The 21,208-nt window shown below is 45.2% G+C and overlaps 1 protein-coding gene across 1 annotated transcript; it reads left to right on the plus strand.

The window, feature by feature from the left end:
• The first annotated feature begins 2,666 nt into the window (after positions 1 to 2,666).
• Positions 2,667 to 20,757, plus strand: LOC105180508 (O-acyltransferase like protein). Its single transcript, XM_011136599.3, has 12 exons — positions 2,667 to 2,931; positions 11,980 to 12,135; positions 13,126 to 13,346; positions 15,029 to 15,237; positions 16,737 to 16,992; positions 17,174 to 17,334; positions 17,422 to 17,590; positions 17,797 to 17,990; positions 18,284 to 18,413; positions 18,491 to 18,683; positions 18,773 to 18,918; positions 19,035 to 20,757. The coding sequence occupies exons 1-12, from the start codon at positions 2,667 to 2,669 to the stop codon at positions 19,179 to 19,181; spliced, it is 2,247 nt and encodes a 748-aa protein (XP_011134901.1). The 3' UTR covers positions 19,182 to 20,757.
• The last annotated feature ends 451 nt before the right edge of the window (positions 20,758 to 21,208 follow it).

The raw sequence follows: 21,208 nt of genomic DNA on the forward strand, positions 1-21,208 counted from the left end.
GATCAATGAAAAATGGAAAATTTCAAGAGAAATACACAAAATGGTTTATTCAAAGTATCGTCCCTCGCTAGCTACACATTTTTGCCATCTCTCTGGCGATACATGAATACCGCGACGATAAAACGACGCGTCTTTGGACCGAAACCATTCATCCAACCAATTTTGCACTTGTTCGAAATTGGCCAAGTGTTGCCCAGCCAAGCCATGCGCCATCGACCGGAACAAGTGATAATCGGAAGGGGCCAGGTCTGGCGAATACGGCGGGTGCGGTAGCAGACCCCATTTCAGCGTTTTGATGGTGTCCTGGACGATGGAAGTGCGATGGCACGGAGCGTTGTCGTGCTGCGATATCACTCGTTCCATTCTGGTCGTTTTTCGAACAATCCATGGTTCAAATTGATCAGTTGTTGTCGGTAGCGATGCCCATTGCACAGTTTCGCCCGGCTTCTTTTCAGCAGCTCATAGTACACGATTCCTTTCTGGTCCCACCAAACGCAGAGCCTTGTCTTCTTTCCGAAGCGATTTGGCCGTGCCGTCGATGTTGATGCTTCGCCAAGTGAAAGCCACGATTTTTTGCGTTTGGGATTCTCGAAATATATCCACTTCTCATCGCCAGTAACAATTCGATGCAGGAAACTCTTTCTTTCATGCCGCAAAAGCAAAATTTCGGAAATGGCTCTTCGATTTTCCATCTGTCTCTCAGTCAACTCATGCGGCACCCATTTTTCTTCCTTTTGAATTTTTCCCATGGTATGTAAACGTTTGGAAATACCTTGGCGAGTCATGTTTAATGCCTCCGCAAGTTGGTCTTGTGTTTGCGTATCATCTTCATCCAATAACGCATGCAGGTCGGCGCCCTCAATTGTTTTTGGTTTTCCTGAGCTTTCCTTGTCCTCAGTGTCGAAATCGTCACTTCTGTGTTTAAACCAATCTTCACAGGTAGTTTTCGATGGTGCATGTTCGCCGTAGGCCTCCTCAAGCAAACGACATGCTTCAGCTGCACTTTTTTTCAAGTTAAAGCAGAAAAGCAAAGCTTCCCTCAAATGCTATTCATTTGGCACAAAACTCGACATCTTCGTTGTTAGAAAAAATATTTTTGCGTTGCGATATGCGTTGCGATATTACGACTGGTTATTGTTAACAGATGTCCAAGCTATAAAAAAAACACAACTTCAGACATGTATGCCGACTACATGTGTCGTTAGCGCTATGCATGTGTGAAACCCGGAAACTTAGTTGCGCACCTAGTACATTATGTTTAAAACTTAAAAATTTTAATAATCGCAGGTGCAATAGCAAATAGAGTATTATAAATTAGTATAAATTAGTAGGATACGATATCATAACGTAACGTTTGAGAATAAAATATTCGATATTTCACTAGCGAAACCGATTGGAAAATTGTAAGGCTACGAATCACCTGACTTGTAAGACGCGAATAATCATCACATTTTTAATCTCTGTTCTCTTTAATTTTACCTGAAGAAGCCACGAGGAGAAAGGAATGTCCATAATTCGCGTGGCGCGCGCGTAAACGGTTAATTTTCCGTCCCTGTTTGCTTTCTGCACCTGGTCTGTAATAAACAAACTGTTTATCTTAATAACTCAGTAATTAAGCATCGGTGGTAATTAACATTTTGCAAGAGGAAAAATAGTCTTATAATTTGCTCAAGAATATGGTATACTAAGACCAAGAAATTGTTCCGGATCATTCTGTATATACATATACGTATATACAAATTTTATAGTTTGTCTTTAATTACTTGTTAATTACTACGAAAAAGACCGCGGTTCTCGGTTCTCGGTAAATTTACTGCGCGCGATTGTAGACCGAGTTGACGGACGCGAACCGCTTGACGTGCAGAAAATAACTTTCAGACAGAAAATTTCTCCCTTGGCTTTTCATCTTTGCGAAACAGGGAGGTATTGAAGTGTACAGGAAAAAAAGAAGAGGAAAAATTAATGAAACGTCGATCCGTCTTTCCTTCAAAGTAAAACGATATCGTCATATCGCCCACTCGGATCACCGAGTGATCCGGGTGACCCGGGCCGCGATGTTTCCCGTCGTTCGCACACATCTCTTCACTCATTTCGTTGAACACAAGGTCCTCTTGAACGTGGAGGAGTGGGAGAGGACAAGCGGCCACAGTATTCACCCCTCTTCGCGGCGCCCTGTTCGTAAGGTGGCCGCAGGTGACTTCGTCGTTACGCGATAGTGCCGCGATCATTCGTAAAGCTCACCTTCGAACGGGCGGACAATGCTGGGACCGCGAGACGTTCGGTAACACTCACGATTACGATTCCCCGATCGGATCTTTGCGCCTGATCGCGATCGATCCTCCGCTCGGGATCCCGAGAAACATCCCCCCCCCTCCCCGGCGACTCGAACGAACACCGAATTGCCTGACGAAGCCGCGACGAGGATCCCTCATGAGTCCTTCTCGCATTACCTGAGGACAGATTGCGCGAGTGCGAACGTTAGACCACGCTCTGATCGTCGTGCTAGCTGCGCTGTCGATCTTCCGGGGAACGACTGCCGCTGGGAATCGCGCAAGACGGAAGGAAAGAGAATCCTTCTGACCGCGCGAACGACAAGCCGGTGTGGAAGTTCGAGTAGGGAGAATTTTCGGCTTTCTGACGCGGATCTCGCCGATCACGGGAGGAGAATGAGGACGTTCCTGAGAACTTGGGCGATTCTTGGTCTAATCGGTTTGTCGCGCGCCAGCGAGGTAAGCGTCCTAACGCCCGGGAATTTCGGCACCTTCGAAGAGGAAGAGATACTACGTATGCTTGCGCGCAACAAAACCGACACGACTAAGAACTATACCTTCGTCGAGCTGATCAGCAGCCTCGGCAATTACACGCTCGACACCGACAAGGATATATGGAGCATCGGCAGACCGGAAGTGCATCACACCAACCCGCATTACGGTGAGTCCTTCGGAGTCCTCCTTCGGCGTGCACTTTCGTGAAGTCGGGACTAGCGCGGTTTTTCACGCGCCATGTTGTCGTGGTTTTACAACAGTATCGTTAAACTCAACTAACCATTATCGTCGTCAAAATGTTTCTATAATGTAACTGATCTCTTTTTCTCTCTTCTTGGCTTCCTCTCTTTCTCTTTTTCTCTGTTTCTCGTTTCCCGTTTAAATAAATAAGTACAAAAAAAATGTATTCATTTGTAATACTTTGTATGTATTTATTGTTTATATTTTGTATATATTTATTTATTCATTTCACCGATTTACGCATTATGCGTCTATGCATTATGTATAATATGGTAATGCTGAAAAACACCTCGTGCAAAAGAAAAAATTCTACAAAAATGGGACAAATAGCGCGAAAAGTTTTAATTATGCATACGCTCCGCGTCCGGTGAATGCGCTAAAAATTCTCGGCTCTTTTAGTTATTGACAATTAGTACTGATACACGCCGGCAAGATGTTGCTTACGTAGCCGTATCTTAAAAATGAATCACGCTCGCGGTTTTCTATTCTATCTAAAAGACGCAGTCGAACTAAGTGAATAAGTGAAGCGTTCCTCGGTGTGCGCGACATATTCTCAGCGTCGGACAGTTCGCGTCACGAGCAAACGCGTAAATAAACGTTGTTATTAACAGACGCGCCATTGACAGGCACGTTAACAAATCCCTGTGATTTACGCAACAGAAAGCAACGTTGAGCACCATTTTCGTGCTTCACCGATTTCATACTTGAAACGTTGGCGATTAATTAAAAAATGCACACAATACTCGACACTTTCGTAATGAACAAGGCGCTATTAGCTCTTCATTAATCACGTAGCTCGCGTTTCGGGTGAGCGCTTTGTCAGCGGCCGCCTCGTCGGCCGTATTCATCTTGTCAAACATCGACGTCCACAAAAGGAGCGATCGCGAGTGTTCACGACGTCCCGTCAGCGTAGCGCAGTCGCGAATTTCATTTGCGAATCCGACGGGAGAGAATAGAAGAAAACCACGGCTAGCACATAAAGGTCGAAGACTGTCCGTTTACTCAAGCTGCGCGTCGAATGCATGTCACGTTGACCCGCGGGTGCGTAACAGAGATTCGAGGTAACGATTTTCTTTTCTCCATTCTGGTAAGTGTCCCGAAGAAATCGACTGGTAATAAAGCTCGAAGGCCAAAAGGCAAAAAGCGGTAAATTAAAAAAATTAATAGACCAAGAATAAATAAATAATAAGTAAAGATTTCCTAATCGAAACTCTGATTCACACAAGACACTGTCTCGTCAAGATAGTGAATTCAACGTGAACTGGAAAAAATATATAAATCCCTACGGCTTTCACGGAAAGAAAAGGAAAGAGAGAGATAATGTCAGGCTTGCGAAATGTCATTCTGTCGATCCAATGGCTCCGTTATCGAATAACTGTTACAATCGACGGCGCTTTGACAAAGTGTGTTAACGTTCGTTCAACGAGGCCGGCTACGAAAAATGCGTCGCGTTAGCAGAAAATGCGTCGGCCTTAATTGCTCCGCCGATTAGAGATACTCGCGATATTCCACGGATTACAGTCGCAGACGGATTATTTGCCCGGCGCATTGACGTCCAAAAATCTGACATACCGCGGGCTAATGAGGGCTGCATCAGCATGCCTCGCCTAACGGACGGCAGAAGGCAAAACTACTTTCGTTATTTCGACATGCGTAATATTCGTGTCGAAAGTGATTTTAGTCGTCGTATCGTATGCATTATGCACCGACATATCGGCGAACGTGACTGCAAACTGCTATAGCGCGGGACGCAACAAAAGCGGCCGAATCTTACGAATTTCAATATGGGAGCTTGCTCCGATTGTTTTCAGCTCACGAATGTCCTTCAATATCGAGCGCCCACGATATTAACATTTCCTTTTTCCATTCACCGTGTGTGTGTTTGTGCGTGCATGCGTGTATGCGTGTGTGTTCTTCCATTCAAAATTCACCGATAAAGCAGTTGATTTCTCTGTATAAATCTACATATAAATACGAATATAAAATATAAATACGATTCGAAAAAAAAAATAATTTATCATATTTGAAATGTTACGATTATGCTCCACATAACATTTCGACACATTGTGCAATTCAAATGTATATTAATTTATTTTATTTATCTTTTTAAATGTGTCGTTATGTAAGGATGATCCTCTCGAAACAGTTTCCAATGTGTGACTTGCAACAGTTCGCCGTAATCCGAAATGTATGGTCGCGCCGGTACGATTTCGCCGGACATCGGGTCGTATCGATATCCAGTTCGATCGACTAATACGCTCGTATCGTTATTCCAGCCTACACGTGTCAATGATTTTATTCGCGCTCATAAACAACGGAACTCAATATTTTTTTTCGGCCGTGCGCCTCAGTTTCAGGAGGGCGCTGTAAAAATGTATCTACTTTATGCGCGGATCTATTCGATTTATCATCCGGAAACCGGTACGGTTCATTTCTGCGAACCGGTTCGCTTCGCAAATTATTGCGCGACAGTCTTTCCACCGCGATGAGGCCCGGCGGCAGTTCAGATTTTCAGATACCTTGTAAATGTCTTTCGTTCTAACAGATTTCCACGGACAAGCTGGACTTTTTTCTTTTTTCCACGGAGAAAGTAGTCTCGATTGATCATGAATTTCAACATCTGATTTTTATGATAATATAGACCGAACGTCGGTAACAAGACTTTCCGGGAAGTTTTGCAATCCATCAGTATGTGCGCGAGTTTCAAATGTCATATCATTACAAACTTCGTACAGAAAGGGATATATACCTCATTGTTGTTGCTGCAATTTCGTCTGTGCGGCAAAATCGTAAATTCTCGGAACTTTGCTTTATTTTGCCACATTTATTCGCTCCATGCGACGTTACAAACCAGAACACGTTTCACATATTAAATGAAGAAAAAAGAATAAAAAGTAAAATTTAACGCTATTGAAGTGTAAAAACGCTCTGAGCGGGAGATTTTACCGACGCGGTGACATACAATTTTCTTCTCTTCTTCTATTTCGGACGTTTTACCAACGAGAAACAGCTGCGAGAATATTAACGCCGAATCACTCGCGAGAACGTCTTTCAGTGGAACGCAGAAATCGTTTCGCTGTTTCTTGTTGAAGGTTTCTTCGATGGCGTAGTAACGAACCTAGTAGCAAGTTTAACACTTTTTAACACGGTGATAAAGATAATGAGAGTACTCAATTTTCCAATCAATTGGAGTTTTCTTCACTTAACAATCCGTCTTTGTAATATAATTAATTGCGCATAATGGATAACAATCCGAACGTTTCGTTGAATCAAGAGGATGACTCATGATGCTTGTGCAAGAAAACGCTGATTCGCGTAATAACGAGTCCGGAACTTGATAGACCTGAGGATGCAATCACACTACCGCGTCGAAAATGCCGAAGAACTACTTATCGAGTCAGATGTAAATAGTGAAAAAATCGATTCAGCCGTATTTTCTCTTGGTCCACGCTATATCTCAATGCCGACGATTAATACGAGCGGTACTCGATGCCGGATAGCGGTTCATACGCCGCGGAGTTGCTCCAATCTTGTTCACTCTTCGAGCATTATGGTTCGTGCGCGTTTATCGCAAGATAACGCTAATGTTACACAACATGATTTCTGCGTCCGGCAAATTTTGTCTTGACGGTAGATATCGCGAAAAAGATAGATGCGCGCAAGCAGTACAACAATATCGAGATACTTGAGGACACGTTTGACGCGTAATTCAACGAATTAGCTGAACTTGTGATTTCAAGAAGAGTCATCGATATATGTAGCGCAAGAAAAAAGGATGAGAAAAGTATCGATTCGGGAGGACTTCTTTGACAGAAGGAATTTTCGAGCTGAAACTCTTGAACGAAGAAGACGAGTTGACTCACTCATAATTGCAGTGAGTCTACCTTCTTACAGACAGTTTTTTAATAGCCTCACGTCTGCTATTTCACGTCCTTATAAATCATTTTGGGCATCATAAATATTAATCGGCGAATTCCGAATCTATCGCGGAACTGAGAATGACTGGTTCGTTCGATTTGAGTTGTTACCGCAAGCGGGTTGCAAAATCCGATTTTCGTTCGGATTAACGATTACAATTTTTTGCAGTATTACCGCAGCTGCAGGCATTGATCAAAAATTATTGATGTAGGAGAAACCAGTTTTAACGTTGCACCATCTTAATGACGTAGCACCTTGACATTTCGGTCTCCAATTTTTTTTGTTATTTAATGCGATTTTATCACCGAGAAAACATGTTACCTCGGTCCAAACAAATCTGCTCGTACGGCTCAGAATTACAACAATTGTACAATTCTACAAAAAACAAACCGAATACTGCCACATTAAATGATAGTCATATACTCGGGCACGTTTTTCCTTTTCTGCGCAAGCAGCTACGCGAGAATAGCCCGATAACACGTTGAGTCCCAACACGTCGAGAATTATCGTAGAATAAAGCAAGTACAGGCAATTTCTATAAAGACGTTACGAATACCCGGGTCCCGGGAAATTATCGGATGCTCCATCGAGGGACCTAATTAGCAATCGATCTCAAACGAAAATTTCGATAACACATCCAGAGGGAAAGTGAAGCGCTTTTTCACAACTTTTAACGCCGAGATACGCGCTCGCGAAATAATTCACCGATTACTTCGCATTGTGCGTTATATGTTACATATTAGATAACCACTTAAAACGAGACTCAACGAGAGTCGTTCGTTTTTGCTCAGTCCCACCTATTATTAGGTTAAACAATTTCTTCTGCCAATGGCGTTACCAAGATTACTGTTTCTCACACGTCACAGCGTCCATGCGAGCGTCCGTAACGCGATCGCACACGCACGTTGAAATCCGCCATCCTCCCTATGATTAGCACGGGTCGATTTTTGCAGAGGTGCGAGCGGATTAATTAGGCATTAGTTCGCGCGCAATATCGTATATTGTCGAGTCCGTTCGCGTCGCGCGATCCTCGCTCATTGCCATATGCAAAACGCGGTAAAAGCCCGCCATTGATCGACGCCATGAATTTTTCGTCTCACGGGCTGACGCCACCGTCTGCTAAGCATTTTTCCTTTCTCTCGGCTTTTTGTGTTTTTTCTGTGTATGTGTTAACGAATGGGTTCGCGAGATGAACGTTGACCACGTTACACAACGGGCGACGCGTCAAATACGCGAGACGCGGTATCGCCAGATGCAGAGGGGAGCCAGGAATGCGGCAGATCAATAGCTTAGGGTCATCATCATCGGAATATTTACGACATGATGATATTTCGAAAATAACAAAAAGAAAGCAAAAATATCAAAAAAGAAAGCTGATTAAACTGCCCAAATAGACATAAAGATATCTTTTAGACTTCTAAAAGATATTTTGCTATGTCTCCAGATGTCTTGTATTTCTGAAAAAGATATTTTTTAGAGATTTAAAAGATACCTTATGCTTATTAATAAACATAATTATACAAATCCCTTCATAGCTCGCCTCCTGTCTAGACGTGCGAATTCATATCCGAGGATATTAACATACGAACGGCCGAGTCTGGCTGAAAGTGTGAGATATGCCTTCACGACCCTAGTAGGCTCTCTGGGTCGTCGTTAATGGATCGGCCGTTCAGAAGCAATTGTAAATATGTCAACGGTAATTACAGTTCATCGCTACTCTAACCCCTCGGGAATCCGTTTTGCGGCAGGAAGCACGCGATCGCGCGTGTCCGGAGGATCTTTCGAGAAGGATCAGTGATCAGCGAGCGATACTTCTCATTCGAGAGTTCAAGGGACGAGGCGGCACGCCTAGACCTTTGTCTAAAGGTGTCTAAAGGTTACCTCAGCTTCGTGATTACATTTGCGTCGCACCAAGGTGTAACGTGTGAAAGCGCGGTCGCGTGTACGGCAAGGACGCAATTTGCGGTGCGGTGCGCTCGCACGATACGATTAACGCGAAGAGCGCGAAGTCGTGCGCTCGTCGAGTACCGATGAAAGGACATTCCACGGAGTATGAGTATTTTCAAACTTGCTACATTCCGTGCAGACATGTGTAGAAACACACCTTTTCCGAAGATAATGGACACAAGCGTTTGTTCAGAAATTAGCCGTCGCGCAGAGCTTTCGCAAATAAGAGGAAACCGCTGCTAGCCAACAGCAACGAGCCAGCAACGAGCATGCATGACGGCAGGATAATAAAAGCACACGTATCCTCAGGTATGCGGTGGGGTCCTTACGGTCCGGCCGCGTGCACGCGCACGATAGTCATTTGCACAACGAGGCATCATCGACGACCAGATGGCAAGGCGTAACGCCGCCGTGTTTGCACGGGGAATTAACGCCGACGATTATCGTCGCGGCTTTCCGCCGTTTTGCGACTTTCTGATGCGCTTCGACCCACACATACACACACTTGCAACTCGATGTTTTTCTCTGAGAATATTCCAATACCTGTAATTACCACGCGCACCATCGTGTACGGTGCCAATCGAGAGAGTGAGACTATTCATTCTCGTCCGATCGTATCGTATCAGAAAAACGAGCGATTCGGCGGCAAAATAAACCCACTCTCACCGCGAGTCGCTTTCGCGCAACCACGCGCGAGCGTGCCGACATATCCGTGTCGTGTCATTGCGCACCCTAAAATCGCCGTCGCGGCGCGACCGCGGGATCATGAGTACGCGTCCATGATTTCCCGTCATTTCTGATTATGTTGATGCAAAGCAAATCGTGTCACCTGCGGGTTTTACCGCGAGCCGAAACTGACGAGTGGTTATTGTATACGTGCGCTGAACGGCCATTACGCATGATTACACGCACGGTAACGCGCGTGTAAATGCAGATGGGTGGTAACATTATTCCGCATGTCCCGCATGTGCTGCTCGATTAAAATGTTGCTCATTAAAATGTTGCCCGCCGAATATCCCGCGGCCGACGCGCGTGCGAAGAGGATCCCGCGCGAGGCAGCTGACGTTGCGACGTTGACTCTCGCAGGTTTTTCATAAATATTCATCGGGACTCTTGCCGAGTAATAAATACGAGTAATTAGCATATTAAAGTAACACGAGCTGAGGGATTTCAAAGTTTCTTAACACGGCACTGTGGCAATCTAAGCGTTAGCGGTCACCCGTCGATGCACCATCGAACATTGCTTCAAACGTCGCCTAGCGGGATGGAAAAAAAAGTAAGATGTCAACGGAGGTTCTCCTGCGCGACATAAAGCGGCGAGTACGAGCCGCCTCATCCGCCGTAAGTACATACATTCGTGTCGCGCTTTATGCAGTTACGCAGCCAGCCGATCGGGCAAACAAACCGCGGACGTTAAGTGATTCCGTTCGCTCGGATACCACCGGCACAGTTTCGACACCGCGGCGCTTGGACGTCCCGCTGGACGTCCGGCTCGGTTTTCAGTCCGATTGCCACACATGGAGCACCGCGAGCGAGCGTATCGATGAAACAGCAATGGGAACCAGGTCGATTATCCGTTTGCCGTGGAAAAGGCGGGTCAACGAGGAGGCGCGATATCGCGAACCGCGGCCGCGTTTCGCCGCGGTGATAGCAGCCAACGAGCTGCATTGTCGTGAAACGAAGCGGCGAGGGCCCGTCTCGCGAAGACGACAATCGAACGATGGAAGCGGCAGGAACCTTTCGCGCGCGAGGAGCCTTTCGAGGAGTCGCGTTGGCAGCGCGACGGAGCGCGCGTTGCGCGGCTTTAATCGATGCAGAATTTAAGCGCTCGTGACGCAACGGCAAGATAATCGAAGTGCGCCGCGTTGCACTTTCTACGACGGCGTCGTCACGCGTGTCCGCGCTTTTAAAATCCGTTTGCATCGAATTCGCACGGCAACCGCCGGGTTGTTGGCGACACGACAGCCGGGTCACGTTCGCCGCGCGAGCATTATACGCGCGAGGTTGCGAGCCGGCGCAACCGCGGGCCGGACATTAAACCGCCTCTTCTAACATCGAAAGAATAGAAGAAAAAACAGAAGTAAAAGAAAACAGGTAGTGGCGTTTCCCGTCTTCCTGCGAGACTATAAACGATGAATGAGCTGTCTATAACATCGGACGTGTGCCGGCGGTGTGACGCAACACGTTGCGTAAAATTAACTCGGACGTCTCGACCGACGCGATTATCCGACATCAATCGGATTTTTACCGTGTCGTAAAATACTTTGCACTGACAACTGGTGTTCTTCTTTTTTCTCTCACTGAATACGTTCTCGGTGATTAATGCTGATGCCGGTTCGATGACTATCGGGGAGAATTCTCCGAAATGAACTACGAGATGTCTATTGACCTTTCCTTTAATCCCGTAACAAATTATAAACGTCCTTCAGCGGATCGATGATCTTACGCAACTTTCGGCTCAATCTTGCCGTCTCGTCTGTGAAATGATGTATAATTTCCCCGATCTCGTTTTTTTTTCTCTCGAAATCACGCTCGCGGCTATAAATCGTATTGGCTGCGTATGTACGAGAAAGAGAGACAGAGAGAGAGAGAGAGAGAGAGAGAGAGAGAGAGAGAGAGACCGGAGAAGAGGAAGACTTGGAAGAAAAAAAACGACGCAATTTATTCCACAAATGAGCTTTGCGTAACGGTGAGGCTTATGAAACGGGCGTTGATCCTAGTCGAAGATGTTATGGATCCGTCAGTTCGTAAATTTCATCGCCGTTCGCAACGGGACGTCTTTCTCTCTCCTTCTCGATAATTTTCTTGCGTTAGCGTGTCAATGTCAACGACAGAGCGAGGCTTGTAAAACGTTGATAAAATTCCACGTTTCTCGCGTTCGTATACAGGCCATGTAGCCGCAGATTTACATAAATTCCCGACGATGTATCAATTCGAGGGGACGACGGTGTGAAAGTCCTTCCCCGTCGCGCGCAGACGAGCGAACGCGACCTGCCGATTCAGGGGGGGGGGACAATGGGGGAAAATCCTTTCCTCACCTTTCGGTAGGCGAACACTTGCGACGTCGAAGACGTCCGAGGCAACTCCTCGTTTTCTTTTCCTTTTTCAGAGGTCTTCTCCGAGAAGATCGACTTCGAGGCGCGCAGATTATTGCAGATTCTCCCCGCGTACGATCCTGGCGCCGGGCGCGTCAGCGCGGAATGCAAGCGGCACTCCGACATCTTCCACCAGGAGCTCGCGAAATTCACGCTGTGGGCTCTCAAAAGTGAGTCGAGGCATTAAAGTTGGCAGCCAACGGCAATCGCGGAGGTCTCATTTCATGCGCACGGAGAGAGAGAGAGAGAGAGAGAGAGAGAGAGAAAGAGAGAGAGAGAGAGAGAGCGAGAGAGAGGGAGAGAGAGAGAGAGAGCGAGAGAGAGAAAAGAATGATTGAGTAGATAAATTTTCTGGCGAAACCGACCGACGATTTAGAAATCTCGACTGAGAATATTAGATTTCCGCAACCAGAAATTTCGATCAGTCAAACTAGACGGAAAAAATTGAGCGAAATGATCTGAGCCGGAAAATTTGACCGCTTGGAAAACCGACGGAACTCATTCAAGTTCGAGCTGGAGCGAAAAGTCTTGAAGATTTAGACCGAATCCCGACAACTTCCATCGGAATTTCGGTACCATTTGTGCTTCGCCATGAAATTCTTTCACTCGACCGTGCATTGTTCTCCGTGCGAGACCCAGCTCGTCCACGTGACCGTCAAATCAGGCACGTCCCAAAAACCAAAAAGAGCCTTTGTACTCGACGGTCACTCGCGACCGGTACAGGCGACAACACAAAATGTTGCACCAGAGAACCGGGGAACATTAGAAGCCAAGGTTCTATTCCGTACACGCCGGATTTGGCAACGATCGCGCCGCACGATTTCTTTCTGTCCTTTTCGTAGCCCGCGGAAAAGACGTCGCGTTCGTCCGACCCCATTGCAATCGGCTGTACATCTCAAGGTTTGTCCTTCTTCGAGGGACTTGTTGCACCAATGTGCACTCAGAAAGCCTTCCGAAGAAGAACAGACCGCTAAAGTTCGCATCAACTCCGCACGCGTGCGGAATCGCGCGGGGAAAATCGAAGAACGTTGAGAAGAAGAAGCAAGAAATCGCGCGACGGCCGCGATTACACGCTAAACGAGCCGAATTGAACGAAATCGCTCTTCGTATTCCGTCCACTCGACTCAGTCTTGAAGCAGTTGTTCTCGCTGCATTTTCAGTGTACGACGCGACCGCGAAGGTGCCGTCCGGCCTGCTGAGCGGCAACGTGAATCAGTTCGGCGACTTCGACGAGTGCGTCGGTGTTGAGGGCAAGGATGGCATCCGAGGCCAGTATTGTCTGGCGTACTTGAAGCTCGACGTCGACCAGTCCCGACCCGATCTCAAGTACCTACACCGCCTGTTGCATTCGCACTACGCGTTCCGCAGCAATCTCACCGACGTGAGTACAATTACGTATTCGGCGAGAACGCGGCCGTCTCTCGCAATCGCGACGCGACACACACACCACAGAGTGAGACGGCTCGTCATGTGGCGGACATCGCGTTGTAAATCACGCACATTCCGATATCTTATCCGTAGCGTACGGTCGTCGCCGCCGTCCACGTGGACTCCGCGAGAGACGAGGATTGTTCGCTTCACTGCGCCATCGCGTCCCGCGACGATATTTCGCGATGCGCGCGGACGGACGTCCCGCGTTACGCAATGTCGTTTTATTTCGGCGAAACAATGTGTCGCCGGGATGAGAGTCATTAATACGCTCGCGCACATGTGTACCGCGGCCGTGCGTGCGGTGAGCGCACGCGTGTGTGCGTATTTGATATTTCACATCTCGTAGCGGGACAGGACGACGCTGCGCGTTCCTTCCGGCGGAACTCATGAATATGATATAGGTCAATTTGGAGAATTAGATATTCTCCAGCCGTTTTATCGGCGAAATACAGTTCATCTCCGAATGGACCTCCGATTGTCCGGTTGGATTTCGCGATGAAACGGTACCCGCGTTGATGAGATTCACGGATCATAAATTACGCAACGTCTCGGGCTGATTACGAGAACTGAATAACTGAACGCGCATCGCCTGTAATCAACGGGATATTAGTGAGGGAGATGTTAGTTCCTAGAAGTCAGTTCTAACGATCGTAATGTCCATGGCATTCTAATGACCCGAGAGTAGTGTCGTTGATACAAACGTTTAATCTGCGATGAATATGTAGTGGACGTATTGATACGCGCAGAATTTATGTAAATTGAAAGGCAGCCGTAAACGAGACATCGGCGAATAAAAGGCGAGAAGAAGAAAAGGAGGGGAAGGAAGAGAGGAGGCGCTCGTGATCGGCAAAGAAGCGATCGTGACGCGCGATGAATTTTAACGGGCATTCGAAAACGGCATTCGAGGGGGAAAAAAATTGGCTCACCGAAGCTCGAAAAAGATGCCGGAGCTGACTAAAGTCCGATCTGGACGAGAGAGAAGATTGTTTATTCCGATATTCCGCCGATAGGTCGCGATCGTGCGAATCCCACGGCGTACTTGAATCGCGATGGAGGCTCTTGATTAATTTATTAATAAACAGCAGCAGAAATACCGCGAGGCGGCCGTATGATCATATCGTCGATGCAGGAAGTTACGCGACTACTTTTGCGCGACACCGTTGCGATCTGCGAGATCTGAATCGCAACAATGATCACAACCGGTTATCACGTAACGCAGCGGAACGCAACGACTTGCTGCACAATGTTGGACTTTGCATAATGTCTCAATGCTAATGCCGATTGCCCGTCATTATTAATGTCGTCAGGCAAGATCAAGCGCATAAATTATTGCTGCCTAAAGGTGATCAATTATCTATCGCACACATCGTTCGTTCCGCGCGCCTTCAACTCAGGAGTCTCAGAGGAGCGAGCATGATTTATGGAATGTCTTCTTTCGCGTCGCTCGTCCCTCAATCGAACGCTCTGATGAATTTCCGCAAGGTGCATCCTCGAGAGCACGTTAGCGCGATTAGCGCACTGATCGTCGCGCGAGGCGATTGTAAAACCGTCGAAGACGCTGTCTCGCGTGTAATTCGCGCGAAATTACGCGAAACCTTATGCATAAAGAGTTGCTTGATCCTCGTATTTCAGGAAGGCCACAGAGTGCCGCGTTTTAACACCATCAACTGGGCCGTGTGCACGCCTGCGTCGTGCACAGCTGAGGACGTGAAGAACTCTCTTCAGCATGCTATTGCCAAGTATACGGCTCAGACGGGCTTCAAGATTACGCTGCAAGTGGAGGAGAGCATGTGCCAGGTGAAGGAGGAGTTCGTCCTGCCGAAAGCAGGCATCGTCATCAGGTAAGAGACTGGCGCACAGTGAGGCAAAACTGACATTTGTGTTCAAAATGGTACAGAGACCTCAAAACTTAACGAAATGAAACAAATTTTTTTTTTAATCACTCGTTGAAAGATAACGAAGAAGACTGTCTGAGCCGATTTTTTGAAAAAATTCAATCCTAAAAACCTATAAACCCATAATCCCATTAGAAAAATACACAACCTAATAATGAAAAACCACAACACACAAATCGGTAACTTTAACTCTAAAACCCCTTCACTCACAATAGCTCAGTCACATCAAAACTACTAAAACACACAACATAACAACCCTATAACTTAATAACCCCATAACTCAAAGACTTATAACGGAATAACTACAAATCGATTACTACAAGTGACGATAAAATCATAACCCAATAACACTATAAACAATATCCCCATAACCCAACAACCTCACACTTCAATAACCTCAGAACCCAAACCATAACTTGACCACCGTATATCGCAATAACCCATAATTGAATATCCCTATAATCCAACAACCTCGTAATATCATGTCTTAATAAGTTGCAATAACCATATAGAATAGTTATTTTGTTACCCAATAATCCTATAACTTAATAACCAAGCTTTTATATACTGTATTTAGAATGTATAACAATATATTCATACTACATATGAATGTATTGTTGCAATAACTTAAGATTCAGTAAAATCGGACTTGAAGCCTCCTCGTGGCACATCCTGAATACACTTTTTCATCTGAAAAGTGTAGCTAATTCGGTTTGTACTAGACTATGAGCAAAGTTACTATAGTTAGTTATTATAGTTTTCAGTTTGATTATATGGAGTCATGGAGTTATTGTTTGTGGTGTTATTGAGTTATGATTTTATCAGCACTTGTAGTAATTGATTTTGTAGTTATTCCGTTATAAGTTTTTGGGTTATGGGGTTGTTATGTTGTATGTTTTAATAGTTTTGGTGTTACTGAGCTATTGGATGAAGGAGTTCTAGAGTTAAAGTTACCGATTTGTGTGTTGTGGTTTTTCGTTATTGGATTGTGTATTTTTCTAATGGGATTATAGGGTTGTAGGTCCTCAGGGTTGAATTTTTTTCAAAAATCGGCTTAGACAGTCTTCTTCGTTATCTTTCAACGAGTAATTAAAAAAAATATTTGTTTCATTTTGTTAAGTTTTGAGGTCTCTAGACCATTTTGAACAAAAAATGTCAGTTTTGCCCCACTGTGCGGCGATCGAGAGTGTTTGCTTGAATCACGTCGAGCGCACGTTGCTTGCGCGTCTCAGCGACGTACGTCTCGTGAAAAGTGTGTAAATTAAAGTACAAACTGACGGGAGCTCGTCTGCGAGAACACAAATGCTCCTTACCTCTGCTTGTCTTCATTCAGATTCGTCTACGAGACGAATGTGCCTGACCATCCAGGAAATAATCTCACTTTTTTTCACGGCGAGAGGAGAGATCTCGCCTCGGTTCCTCTAGATCGAATTTTCGCTTTTCAGCCTTCTCATCGCCACCGTGTTCGTTCTGACTCTCGTAGGCGCCTATTACGATCATCACAGGATACCGGCCAGCGAGTTGCTCCTGTCGTTCTCTTTGAAGCGCAACCTCCAGAAATTGATGTCGCTGAAGAGACCGCAGGGCGACATCGCGTCGCTGCACGGTATCCGATTTCTGAATAGCATTATGCTGATTGTGTCCCACAAGAGCATGGCAGTGTTCTACGATCCCTACATAAATCGAACCTACATGACCGAGGTACGTTGTTACGCCATCATCGAGTGCGCAATGTCGAAGTTACATCTTGCGCGGGCACTCGCAAGCGTGAGTGTACTCGCAAGCAGGCATAAACAAAAATAACTGTACTCCGCGCCTCACCGGAGGACGCGGAGAGTTACCATTACCATTTCGACGATAAGTAACCAGAGTTTGGACGTAGCTCTCAGGCAAACCATGGACCGTGATCGCGCGAGCGGCCAGTCTATACACCGACCCGTTTATCATGATGTCCGGCCTCTTAACGGCCTACTCGTTCATCGGTCGACTCCAGAGAAGCGGGTCTTTGAACATCAGGAATGAATATTTCTCGCGCTTGATGAGGTAACGATATCAAGTTCAAGTTCAAGACACGCGAGAGCGACTTTCCCACTGGTGAGCACGCGTCCTGTTTTTTTTTTTTCTTCTCAGGCTGGTGCCGACTCTGGGAGCGTTGGTGTTGTTCTGCACCCACGTGTTGCCGTACGTGAGTTCCGGCCCGCAATGGAACCTGGTGGTGAGCCATCACGCGAACATTTGCAAGAAGACATGGTGGCGGAATTTCTTGTTTATCCACAATTACTTCGGATTCGAGAATATGGTGGGTAATACAGCGGGATAAAAGGGAGGTTTAACGTGCGCGCGCGCACGAAGCGATCAGAGAAAGACATCCGATCCGAGGATGGCCCGAAGATTATGCGAACGTCGCTCGGAGATATTCGCGAGAGCGCAAGGCGTAACGTTCGGAAATGTCGAGCTCTTCAGCGTGTATAGCAATCGCTCATCGTCTTTCTCTTGTACTTGCAGTGTCTCACACACACGCATCACGTGGGCATAGACATGCAGCTGTTCGCGGTTTCACCTCTGATGGTATTGCTGCTGTACAAGAGGCCGAAGATCGGCGCGCTGGTACTCGTGATAGTAGCCTCGATATCCACGATAATGAGGTTCTACGCCATGTACACCAGACACCTCAACAATTACATATACTTCGGCACGTCGTAAGTACACCTTGCAAACCCGGAGGATCACCTTGACACGCATAAACACGTGGTCTATGGTCGCCTTGAATCACGTCATTGGATTCGTTTGAACTTCACTTAACACACGCCCAAACGAATTAAACGATGTGATTCAAGACGAGCAGAAACGTGTGGAGAAAACTTCAGCCACAATTACACGCTCATGCGTGTCAAAATAATACGGATAATAATTCGGATTTGCAGGGCATACGAACTTGCACGTCTCTCCGTAGGAAAGATAAACGTGTACACCTTTATTTATCGCTTTCTAGGATCAGGGAACTCTTTGACACCGCCAATTACTCCTACACGTTACCGTCGCACAGGCTGACCGTGTACATCATCGGCATTTTCATGGGCTATCTGTTGAGGAACTTACCGAAGGACTTCAAGATGAGCTCAGTGAGTAGGCGACTGTCGTCGCATCGAGCCTGTTTCGATTCACTCTTCTCACGAGTTCTGATCTCCGACGGTTTCAGACAACTCTTTACGCAGGCTGGACCGTGTCCACCGTGTTGGTCGTGATGATTTTTGCCTGGGCCTCGAAAATGGGATTGATAGATTACGTGTACAATCCGATCGACGCGGCTATCTACAACGCGTTCGCTCCTATCGGCTGGTGCACCTTCTTCCTGTGGGTGATCGTAACACAGCACACCGGCAACTCGAACGGTAAAGCCCCGCACGGAGGCGCGATAATTATGTAGAATTGATAATTCGTGGCAATTACCCGAGTAACGCGACGACGCGACCACTCGCAGGTTTCCTGAGTAGATTCTTCTCTTGGCGAGGATTCCTCATTACCACGAGGCTCAGTTACGCGGTCTACCTGACGCAGTTCCCGATATTCTTCTTCAACGTTGGGCGGACGCGCGCTGCGATGGAATACGACATCATCGGGTATATAGTGAGTCGTCTTGCGCTACACGACGTCTGTTAAACTGAACGTATATTCGATTAAACATCATCGAATAAATTCAACGTTTTCATCTGATCAGTGCGTTGGCGTGCGATCTCTTTCAGGTGAACTTCAAAGAAATATTATGGATCGTTATCATGTCTATGATCCTCACACTGCTGTTCGACACGCCATTCCAAAACATAAAGAACCATCTGCTGAGGAAACCGGTGCAAAAGAACGTAGAAACAAAGTCATCCAAAGTGGAGTGATACTACTTCAAGTCGAAACTTACGACCTGAGTGTCTCTGACCAAATATCTTAATTCGACTGCAATGATTTAGAGCAGTGCCTGGGATTGTAGTTGCACGTTACAAGAGACTTCTCGATTCTTTCTCTCTCTCTCTCTCTCTCTCTCTCTCTCTCTCTCTCTCTCTCTCTCTCTCTCTCTCTCGCTGTCTCTTTCTTGCCACTCGTGATTCAACAATGGTACGTTTCATACTCGTAACATTAGAATCGATGCAAGTCGCATTGCGATTAATAATGACATGTTACGTTATTTCACTCTATCGGCTCTTGAATATTTTTCCAAGTTGGGCTCCACGTGTTTACTGAACACACAAGCGCGACTGAAATTGTAACGGCCCGTCTACCTAAGTCGCAACTTGCAAAATGCAGATCGCAGGACGCAGAAATTGACCAATTATAGTCGATTTTCCTCACATACGACTGTAATTGATCAATTTCTGCATGTTGCGATCTGCGTTTTGCTTGTTGCGACCCATGTAGACGGGCCGTCATACAAATTCGCTTCGAAAGTACCAAGCAATTCTGTGCACTGGTCTAAAGCCTTGTACATAGTGTTTTTATCTAGTTTTTAATTTCGTTAGTAGAAATTAATGTACAATACATGTTAGAGTGAGATGTGAATAGTCACTTACAGGGGGAGGACAGCGGAAATCATCATCCTGCAAAAATTAAATCACAAACTCCTTGGTATATTTTACTCGGCTAAGAAAAAAAAGTGATCGATACATATTACAAACGCTATAGGTTAATTTTAAGATAAAGTTGCTTATTTTAAGATTCCCATTTATTCCTGCTTAACGAAAAGACATATCTCAATTATATATATCTCTCCTATTTCTCCACATATGGCCATACACACGGATAATTGTAAATATTGGTTTCTGATAAGCAAACAATTGGTAAAATAAGACTAATAAATTTATAAAAGCATTTTATGTATTATCAATGTATCAAAGAACTATACACATACACACACACATACACACACAGTGCCGTATAGTTGATATAGATGAAATAATTTGTATAGAGAAATTAAAATGCGCAATGCCGATTTGTATTGTCGTTGCATATTTTAATTTCTGTTCTTGCGAAAACAGCGATATAAAATGTAATTATTAATAATTTAAATTAATATTTAAAATGGTTAATGACGCGATAGATAGTTAACAATTTTTTTATCTATGAATCAGAAACAAAAATGTGGTTAGTGAAAAGTGCAAGTAATAAATTGAGCAATTGATTATGTAATTTATATGTTCACTACGATAAGAAAGCATATTGTATAGTTTACTTTATTACATGACCATTGACACGTGTGAGGAGAGACATAGTGCTACATAACTATATCTAGGAATGCATATCGCTCAGGTAATTTTGGACTGTGTTGTATTGTAATTGTTGTTATTAATATTAAACGAGCGTTTTATATAACTTTATTTATTTTGTTTACTTTTATGTATTACACGTATCGTTCAAGAAATGCGGCTCACGTATAATGTCTCTTCGGTACAATCCTCAGTTATCACGCAAAGCGCAGTACATAAAGGAAATGCTTAGTCAGTACCATAAAAATATATATACAGGGATATACATAGAACTTAGATATATTGAATTTTTTATCGTACGTTTTGCCAAGCTGCAAGAACATGTCCCACACAGCAGAAATGCTCGAAATATATGACAGGGATATTCTAAGAATATCACAATATCTTCAGAATATCCCTTTGATATATTTTGAATATTTCTGCTGTGTGAGATTAATCTTGCCATATACGCAATATTCCTCATGTATATAGTGACATACAGTTGTTGCAACGTTTCTTTTTCCAAATAAATGAAGTAATATTAAACTAGATTATATACGAAGTTGCTCTATATAATGGCCCATAATAACTATTATAATTCAGATGTATTTACACATTTATATCTCCACAATAGCAGAATATATCTACACGTACATTTCAATTTTAAGTAAATGGATCAATAAGAA

The sequence above is a fragment of the Harpegnathos saltator genome, unplaced genomic scaffold, assembly GCF_003227715.2.
Source record: "Harpegnathos saltator strain DR-91 unplaced genomic scaffold, Hsal_v8.6 scaffold140, whole genome shotgun sequence".
Classification (NCBI taxonomy): Eukaryota; Metazoa; Arthropoda; class Insecta; order Hymenoptera; family Formicidae; genus Harpegnathos; species Harpegnathos saltator.